The sequence below is a fragment of the Malania oleifera genome, chromosome 2 (genome assembly GCF_029873635.1).
Source record: "Malania oleifera isolate guangnan ecotype guangnan chromosome 2, ASM2987363v1, whole genome shotgun sequence".
Classification (NCBI taxonomy): Eukaryota; Viridiplantae; Streptophyta; class Magnoliopsida; order Santalales; family Ximeniaceae; genus Malania; species Malania oleifera.
The window spans coordinates 147454091-147463864 of record NC_080418.1 but is presented as its reverse complement, the minus strand read 5'-3'; the positions used below and the strand labels follow the sequence as shown (position 1 = coordinate 147463864).

The 9774-nt window shown below is 34.8% G+C and overlaps 1 protein-coding gene across 1 annotated transcript; it reads right to left on the bottom strand.

Annotated features, from left to right (window-relative positions):
- Positions 1 to 454: 454 nt before the first annotated feature.
- LOC131148005 (delta(12)-acyl-lipid-desaturase-like) lies at positions 455 to 8949 on the bottom strand. The gene is made up of 3 exons (XM_058097736.1): positions 8766 to 8949; positions 6403 to 6457; positions 455 to 1891 (listed from the first exon to the last, which is right to left on the bottom strand). Exon 3 carries the CDS (start codon positions 1860 to 1862, stop codon positions 696 to 698), a length of 1167 nt encoding a protein of 388 aa, XP_057953719.1. The 5' UTR covers positions 1863 to 1891; positions 6403 to 6457; positions 8766 to 8949; the 3' UTR covers positions 455 to 695.
- Positions 8950 to 9774: the final 825 nt, after the last annotated feature.

Below are 9774 nucleotides of genomic sequence, written 5' to 3'. Positions count from 1 at the left end.
GCCTCAAATTAACATTAGCTACACATGGTTTTAGTACAAAGGATTGGAATAAAATTGGAGAATATAAAATTAAACTTATTACATGATTTTATTTTTTTAATTTTTTCTATTTAAAATTTTATTCCACTTTATTTTCAACCTAATTTAAAATGCAAACCAAAATATAAATAAATTAATTTGAAGGCATAAAGCAGCTAAATATGAGCACCCACCCATCCTTTACCATGCATTAATACTTCTAACACTAATTACTATCAATAACAGGAATTGTACATATAATTATTTGAACTTTGAGGAGGCTTAAATACTCTCTTCTCTCAATCTCACATCCCTCCACCCAAACCAAACAAATGCTTTCTCCCTTCTTCTTCTTTTTTTTTCCGGGTTTCTCCCCTCACTGTTTCCCCTTTCAACATTAAAATTAAAAAAAAAAAAAAATCTTACCAGCACAACATTGAGCAAACCAGCAGAGGATCATATAACAATTGGTTAAAGACTAGAACCAAAAAAGGCATGTGCAGTCTCTAGCAGCTACACCTCTCCTCTCCACTGATTCACTACTAGAAACAAAAACACCCTCAGTACTGATCAATTTGATCAATCAAGGAAGGCATATTACAGCCCCAACAATAATAACAACAATAATTAATATCAAGGGAAAAAAAAAGTACTACTCATCATCCTTGTCAGCCTCATCAAAATTTGTTCTTGTACCAGAAAACTCCCTTGCTATGGTCACCCTCGTCCTGCTCTACGTACACACACTCCCTCGCTTCCCTCCACATTGCCTTGTAAATTGGGGTTCGATCCAACTGGTAATACTCTCCCAGCACCGGCCTGATCGCCTTTGTTGCCTCCATCGCATGGTAATGTGGCATTGTCGAGAACAAGTGGTGCGCGACGTGCGTGTCTGTGATGTTGTGGAACACCTTGTTCAGTATCCCGTAGTCCCTGTCAACCGTGGCCAGTGCCCCCCTCAGCCAGTCCCACTCCGATGAGTTGTAGTGTGGCAGTGCTGGGTGTGTGTGCTGCAGGTAAGTTATCAACACCAGGAAGCCATTAACAATTAGCAATGGCACCCCATACACCCCTAAAACCCAGGCTAAACCCCTGGACAGAGCCAGCTTGTAAAGCAAGTAAGCGACACCGAGAACCCCTGCGTCGGAGATGTAGATTTGTGCACGTTCACGGTCAGAGTAAATAGGGCCATAGGGGTCGTAGTGACATGCAAAGCGGTCGTAGGTGCGACCAGAGACATTAAAGGCTAAGTAGAGGGGCCAACCCAGGGTGAGGGTGATGAAAAGGGAAAGAACCCTGCCAGGTGGGTTGTTGAGAAACTTGGAGTAGCGAGGCATTTTGGACTTTGGCTTGGGGACGAAAACTTCATCCCGATCAAGGGAACCAGTGTTGGAGTGGTGGCGGCGATGGCTGTACTTCCAGGAGAAGTAGGGGACAAGGAGGGCAGAGTGGAGGATAAGGCCAACAGTGTCATCAAGCCACTGGTGGTCGCTGAAGGCGTGGTGACCGCACTCATGGGCAATGACCCAGACGCCGGTGAGGACGCAGCCTTGCACAGCCCAGTAGAGGGGCCACGCAAGGTGGAAGAGCGGTGATGGGAAGTGGTGAAAGTAGGTGGTGGCAATGTAGTAGAAGAGGGCCACCAGGACGAGGTCATAGAGAAGGTAGGAGAAGGAGTGGAGGAGTGAGCGCCGGAAGCAGTGGGGTGGGATAGCTTTCTTCACTTGGCTGAGCGTGAAGGGAGGCTTCGAGTGGGGAACTCGGAGCAAAGCATCACGGTGTTTGCTTTCCAGTTCGTCACTGCCTTTGGATGGGGGGAGAGACATTCTGCCACCGGCTCCCATTGTTGTTTTTCTTCTTCTTCCTGCTGAACCTGCAACAAGTGTTATATATACATTTAACTTGTGCAAATATGTCGATCTCGGTACAGCAGAAAATTAGGCAATCTTAATGAATGCAAGCAAAATTCAACCGGGGAACAGGGAAGGGGAAGCACGTACATGAAGAGACGGTGTTTTCAACGCCATTGATATCACATAGATTAGATGAGGAAATCAAGTACAAACAAGGTGAGTGTTGGCATTGAATCGTGTGAGAAAGCATTAATGCATCAACCAACACGGTTACCGGAATGAAAAGTAGGAAAGTAGGTAGTCCAAAACCAATTGCAAGTTGCTATGGGTTATTCTGAATGAATGCACGAGTAGGACATCTTGGCAGGCAGCTGGATTCCATATGCTTCTACAGCTATACTACCGAAAGGCAAAGGAAATTGATCCCGTCCTTTCCCCAAAAGGAGGAGGGTTGGGAAAACGATGATTGAAAGCTGTTGATGCATGGAAGTTTCACTCCTCACCGAATTGCGTTTTTAATTGATTACTGGAAAGGGGATTTCATTACAACTGGCTTTTAAATTTTTATTTGGTAAATTTATGTGTTGGATAGTAAATTTGTGGGGATTTTTTGAGAATCCTTATTGAAATCTCTATGTTTATAAAATCACAAGCACAGCATCTACGATTGATCAAACTGAGCACAGTTTTATTTTTATTTTTTTTAATTGTGTTTGTTGGGAAAAAGATCTATTGTGTCTAGCATATGCTGTTCGTCAACATACTTATTCAAATACTGAAATATATAGTTTTTGATAATTAAAGAAGATATATTAAGGAAGAGAATGTACAATCATAGCAACGATACTAAATCCTCAAGAAAGAAAATATAAACCCAAAAAAAAAAAAAAGGAAAAAAGAAAAAAATAAGAGCAAAACAAATATTGAAATATTTTTTACAACAACATCCCGACTTTTGTTTTCAAATTATGTTTATGTTAATGACTTTTGAAGTTTAGTCATTAATTGTTATCACCATTCATTTTATCTTATTTCATTTTTTAAACATGTTAGATACTAAGTATCCTCTTAATTCTTAATATAATGTACTTTTATTTTACGTAATTTATTATTCTTGAAATAAATAATTCTAAATAAATATAAAACATATTCCCTTGCTCCTATTTGCTTAATTCCACTTCCTTAAAATTCATTTCACACGCAAATTTGTCTCCTAAATCTAATTGAAACAATGATAATTAAAACACAGAAATTAAAAATGAATATTTAATTGTAATGCCAAGTACACTTTTAAAAGCTTCATGAAACATGGACACGAGAGAAATACTCGCAATCTACTCAAGAGCCAATCATAACATATAAAAATGTCCAAATTCAAGAATTGGCTGCATGTGACTTGATAATAATAATAATAAATCTGGCTGGCTGATAATGGGTTTGATGGATATCAGATTGAAATGACGATTGGTTCGTGTACTAGTAGAATTGAATTGGTGTTCTAAGAGAGAGAAACATGAAAAATAACTTTCAGAAATAAAACATGTGTGTGTGACTACTAATCACTTTCTGGTGATTCATAAACACTAAACAATACAATATAACTTTAGCACTCAACTCCTAAAAATGTGAAACTACTTGATAATAATAATAAATCTGGTTGGCTGGTAATGGATTTGATGGATATCAGATTGAAATGATGATTGGCTCGTGTACTAGTAGAATTGAATTGGTGTTCTAAGAGAGAGAAACATGAAAAATAACTTTGAGAAATAAAACATGTGTTTGACAACTAATCACTTTCTTGTGATTCATAAACACTAAACAAAACAATATAACTATAGCACTTAACTCCTAAAAATGTGAAACTACTACCGTCCACCGTTGTTGAATCAAAACTTTGAAAAGGGAAGAAACTGGCACCCTGAATTAAATCTTAAGCTTGGAAAAATGAAAAATCTATTTTTGGAAAATGAAATGGGCAAAACAAACGCAACAGAACATTCTAATTCTAGGAGTGGCGCCAAAAGCTTGTTCACGTCACTGTTCCGTGAGGCATCAGGCAAGTGGCTCTGTGCCAGTGGCACGTTTTACGAATTTTACAAACACGACCTAAATGAAAACCAATCGCCAAGAAACATTTTTTTAATATTTCATGAACAGCGTTTCTCACTCACTGTACATGAAAAGTTTGGAAACGAATTGGAAATTTCTTTTTTTTAATTAAAAAAAAAAAAGAACATGTGAAAACCATAAAAAAATTATTTTATTTCATTTTATTTTATTTCACTCTAATAACAAATGTGTATACTGCTTTATAATATATGGAGGCCTTCCTTTTTGTGTGTGATAAATTGTTACAATTAATATTGTGAGTTTCACCACTTAAAAAGCATATGAAACCTATTAAATTATTAGTCTCAAAAATAAAACTTCTTTGTAATATTAGTTAGCAGTATTAAATGTGATTTTCCAATCATATTTATTGGGAATGCTCAGAAATAATTTGAACCAAATGACTACTGAAGAAGTATACATAGAAATAGAAACTACTCATGCGGAAAACTAAATGACAGTTCACTGTAGATATTTTTGAATTCTTGTAAGATCAAACTATAATTATAAGCATTTTCTCACAAGAAAATTGTCACAAGTTTGAGGCGTGAAATCAGCCTCTTGCAAAAATACAGAGTAAGATTGCGTACTATAAACTCATTGGGATTCGTCTCTTCCCCAGACCTTGCATACGCGAAACCTTTGTGCACTGGGCGTCTTTTTTTTTATTTTTTAACAAATCGTGATTCTAAAGAGTATTTGACATAAAAGAAATTATGGAAGAAACTAACTTTTCTTTCTATTTTATTTTTCTAAAAAAAAAAATCTTCAATCCAAGTAAAGCGTAAATTTATTTTTTAAAACATGAATTTAGATTTAAAATTTTCTAGGTTTATGTAAATTTGATGAATATGAATATAATTTTATATTATATTTTGTTGAAGTTCATGCAAATTAAAATATAAGGTTAAGTCTCAAACCTTCAAATACTAATGTGTGCTTCAGCACATTAAAATGATTGTGAAATAATAATATGGGGGCAATGTAGACATGATTGAAGCATCAAAGGAGCAAAACCTAGACAGGGTTAAATTACGCAGGAATAAAGTAAGAATTCATTGGCTCTCAAAAAATAATTAAGAAATAAATAAAAGAATAAAGGAGAATGTATTATTATTATTATATGTAAAATTATATAAATATTGTTCAAATAAATAAATAAATATAAATAAACATTTGTAATTCGTAAAGGTAAAACGCTTAAATGTATAAATAACAGAAAACAGGGGAAGCCAAAAATCCGAAGGGCAAGGGAAGCAGCGGAAGGGCAGAGAGGCCAAGAACAGAGGAATAAAGAAAGGGGTCCCAATGTGCTCGGCAGGGTTAGGACTTTTAGAAAAGCGGAATCGCTTAAGCTATCTGCTATCCACCTCCTACGCGCATGCCAAAACAACCCCATGCGTGCTCCATGACATATACCCATTCTGAGAATACTTGCAAGACATGGTGCCTAACTTTTTTATTTTTATGAATAATATATAATTTATAAATATATGTATAAATAAAGAACTTGTAGACACACTACCATTTAAAAATTTTTAGAGCTCTATGTAATATGTGAAATGATTTAATTTTGCATTATTATGTCAATTAATTATGAGTAATTTTATATTTTTTATTTTATCACACGAGTCAATTAAGAAAAATAGACATATTTGCGGTAAATGTGCAGAGTAGGTCAAAAAATGGATTTGTGAGGAGAAGTGAAGTCCTTAGATAGTAGAAAAGATAGTGATAGATTTAAATTAACTTCAAATGAGATAATAAGTAAAAATTTAATAATCCTGAAATCATCAGAAGAAAATGTTCATGATTGAGTAAATTAACGAAAATGGGTTCATGTAACTCGATCTAGTTAGGATTTAAAACTTGATTTGCTGTCATGTTATGTTATATGAGTAATTTTGTATTACTATATAAAACCATGCAAGTACAATGCAGTCCCAACTCCCAACTGAAAACACAAATACAACACAGCTAGGCATCAATTGTTCATGTTTGAGTAAATTAGCTAAAAAGGGTTTATGTAACTTGACCTGGTTAAAATATAAAACTTGATTTGCTGTTATGTTATATGAGTAATTTTGTATTACTATATGAAACCATACAAGCACAACGCAGTCCCAACTCCCAACTAAAAACACAAATACAGCACAGCTGGGCATTAACTGCACCATAAATTGAGAAGTTGGAAATTTCAAGTCTCACAATTCAAAAATCCAAATAATTCTGTAGTACTAGTTAATTTTTATGACAAAATCTACGTTTCTAAGATTGGCTGCTGTTAATTGTTTACTCCTGCATACATCTTTATCAAATAATGTCATTATGTATATTCCCTGCAGAATATTATCATCCACATAAAAAAAAAATGCAACGATTCACAAAGGAATGAACATACAAAATAGAAATTACTGACCTCAAGAAGGTACCAAGCTTCTGTCTGTGATTCAACAGCCGTCTTAGGTATACTCCTTGATGTGGCACCCGTTCAAGAAGAAGAACATATTAAATCATGCAAAATTAAATAAAAAACAGAGATTGAATCATCTAGAAAATAATTAAACAAACAAAAACAGGAAAAATATGCTAATGCGATACACAGAGAGCACAACATTCCAACAATCATAATTGCCGGGCCACGAACAAGGCAAGCACCGCTAGGGTCATTTCAAATGTTGCAAATAGCAAAATAATCGTGTCACATGTTACGAAAATGCGATGATAATGAAAAAGCTATTCCGTTTGGGAAAATTTTGTTTTGTAGAATATTTGTGGGAGGCGCTATAATTGTAAAATACGCGTCTACTTTCCAACAATCATAATTGCTGAGCCACGAACAGGAAATCAAAGGTAAGCACGGCTAGGGTCATTCAAATGTTGCAAATAGCAAAATATTCGTCTCACATGTTGCGAAAATGCAATGATAATGAAAAAGCTGTTCCATTTGGGAAAATTTTATTTTACAGAATATTTGTGTGCGGCAACTACTTATCTGACAATAACATAGAAAGAAATTTTAACTCACATACCTGATAATGCCAATTTGTTCAAAATAATTTACTATGGATTCAGTTTGTCAGAATGAGAACAAATCAAATGGAATGAAAATGAATCATCACACAATTTTTTCAATTCCATAACATTCCCACCCAAAACCACTCTGCAATCCAAACACGACGATTGATGACCAATGAAGAACAGCTATGGAATACACTCATGCTCTGCCCTTGCAATGGCGGCTTAAGGCATCTCCAAATTTGAAATGGTTATATTCAATGTCCTACGTTCAGTATCATACTTTTTTAAGCTTTGTGATTGTTGAGAGAACTACAGATAGCTGTTTAAGTAAAATGATTATGAGGGAGATAGAGAGCTGGAATTCAAAGTGGGATTAATATAACCCGTTCCCTTGTGTTTTCTCGGCATTGAAAATTTTCATAAGGGCTGCTGCAGATTTTTTATGGAAAAAATAAAAATAAAAATGATACAGCTTGTATTCAATGAACAAACCAAACATTCTAGTTTTAAAAATTATCTACTTTTGTTCACAACTTTTCTTTAACCACAGAAGTAAATTAAACAATGAGAAACAAAATTCAAACTTCAAAACTTGAACAATATTGGTCTAAAAATAAATTTTAAAATTATGAAGAATACACCAGGAAAAGGCAAAATCAGGAAAATGAAGAATTGAACCCCTCCCAAAAAAAAAAAAAACAAACCATTTTGTCTCATAAACAGAGGAATCCAAAGATGTCAATGAAAAAAACTAAGTTTCTCCGTAATTTCACCAAACATATACAGAGCAGACTTCAATGGACTACAGCAGCGAAGACAATCTAAAGAAAATTGTCCTTCAGCTAGAATAATCTGATGACTAAGCAAAATACCAAACAAATACGTTTGTTTATCCATGTGAAGGTTAAATAATAAAAATGTGCAGCTCAAAAAAGCTTTAGAATGAAAGTTTGAAGAGGAATTTGCAGGATTAGTCCCACGGGCCTCACAGCCAGACAGCCTACAATGTTTCTTATTTGTAAACATAATTTTTCCTTCATTTTGTTTCAGATTTCGTCTCCATTTGGATAACGAATGAAAGTAGTATTTTCTTCAGAGAAACAAACGCAATGTGGAAAATTTTCGACCGCCATAAACACCAACAGCAGGTTCGTTTTCAAATAAGAAACCACTGGAGACGCATAAATCCAAAGATTGCATTTACGAGTGGAATCGAATCTCGGCTTGGGTTGATGCAAAGTTGAATAAATCAATTCAATTTTATACTACATTTTATCCAAACCCGCTCAAACCAATCAAAGTTTCTAAAGAAGATCTAAACTATTGGGCGGTGGCAACCAGAAACTCATCACAAGGTTCAAGCAAATTTTCAGTGTGTTTAAAAGTATACATGGCTTTCGATTTAGATTCATCGGATTTGAACAGAAATTAAATGCCATTGTATTACATCAAATCCAAATATAAGCTTGAAAATGGTTAGAGAAAAGACAAAAAGGGTCCACAAGCTAGGCAGAGTCCGCCGGCGAGCTGGTCAGGAAATCCGCCACGCGCCAACTCAGATCAATCGTTCTAAGCATGGCGTGATCTCAAAGTCTTGGGTCCCCAAACCCTAGAGACCCATTCCGCTTTTCGAAAAGTTCTTAACAAAAAAAAATGTTGTAGATCTACCAGTTATGAATCCAAAGAAAATTCCATACACATTACCAGAGGAAGCAGACGATTCAGAAAAACAAAAGAAGAACAAGAAGAAGATGGAAGTACCTCGGGATGAACGAGTCGCTTTCGCTTTCTCCCTCTTCCCCAAGAGCTCCTTCTCTCTCACTTTCTCTCTCTCTCTTTCTCTCTGCTTTTTTCTGTGCGTGCCTGAGAGAGAGAGAGAGAGGGAGCCTCTTCACCGTCCCATTGCCCGCTTACAGAGTCACAGGCCCTCAATTTAAGCTCTCGGCTAGCCAGACAAGTGGACCCCATGAGATTTCGTTGCGGAGCGCTTGGACCTAAGCTTGGTCTTGTCTCCTACGTGGCGGAGTTCTATTGGCTACGAAGCGAATTCCGAGGGCAGAAGTGGATGGCCTCAGCAATGTATATGAACATGAATATCCAATTTTTCATCTTCTTCATTTAAAAATATTTATTTTTTATTTTTTATTTTTACTTTGAACAAAAAGCATTTGACCGTGCAACAATAATTAGGAAGGAGATAAACTTTGTAAGAGGTATGTCAAATATTTGAAACCTTATGTTTGAAAAAAAATTTAAACCTCAATAGAGGTTCGAATCTCTTCACTAAATCTTAAGAAAGGTTTTAGATTTTTATTTTTTTATTTTTTTAAACAAAAGACACTCACATGCATTTGGGAAAAAGATAGATTCCTTTTTTGAAATTTTAAAAATGTCACAAATATTTTATAAAATTTATCAAAAAAACATAAACCTCTCATAAAAAAATTTATCACTTTATAAAATATAAGAGAATATTTGTATCTTATTAGCGAACTATGGAGAGGTGTTTAAAATTCTTGAAATCTCAATAGATGATTTTAGGATTTTTTAAAACCTCAAGAGAGGTTTTTATTTTTTTAGCAAATTTCATTAAAGATTAATGTTTTTTTACCCTATTTTTAATATTTCCTTTATTCATAATAAAGAATATAAATTTTAAGTCATATATTTAAAGTTATATAAATTTAATTAAATAAAATTTAATATATCGTCTAACTTCAAACCTCTATATATAAAGCAAAGGTATGTTTACCTTTAGTCAATAAAATAA

What these genes read in the sequence shown, in the direction of transcription:
- LOC131148005 (XM_058097736.1), bottom strand. Translation starts at nt 1,862, where the DNA reads ATGGGAGCCGGTGGCAGAATGTCTCTCCCCCCATCCAAAGGCAGTGAC.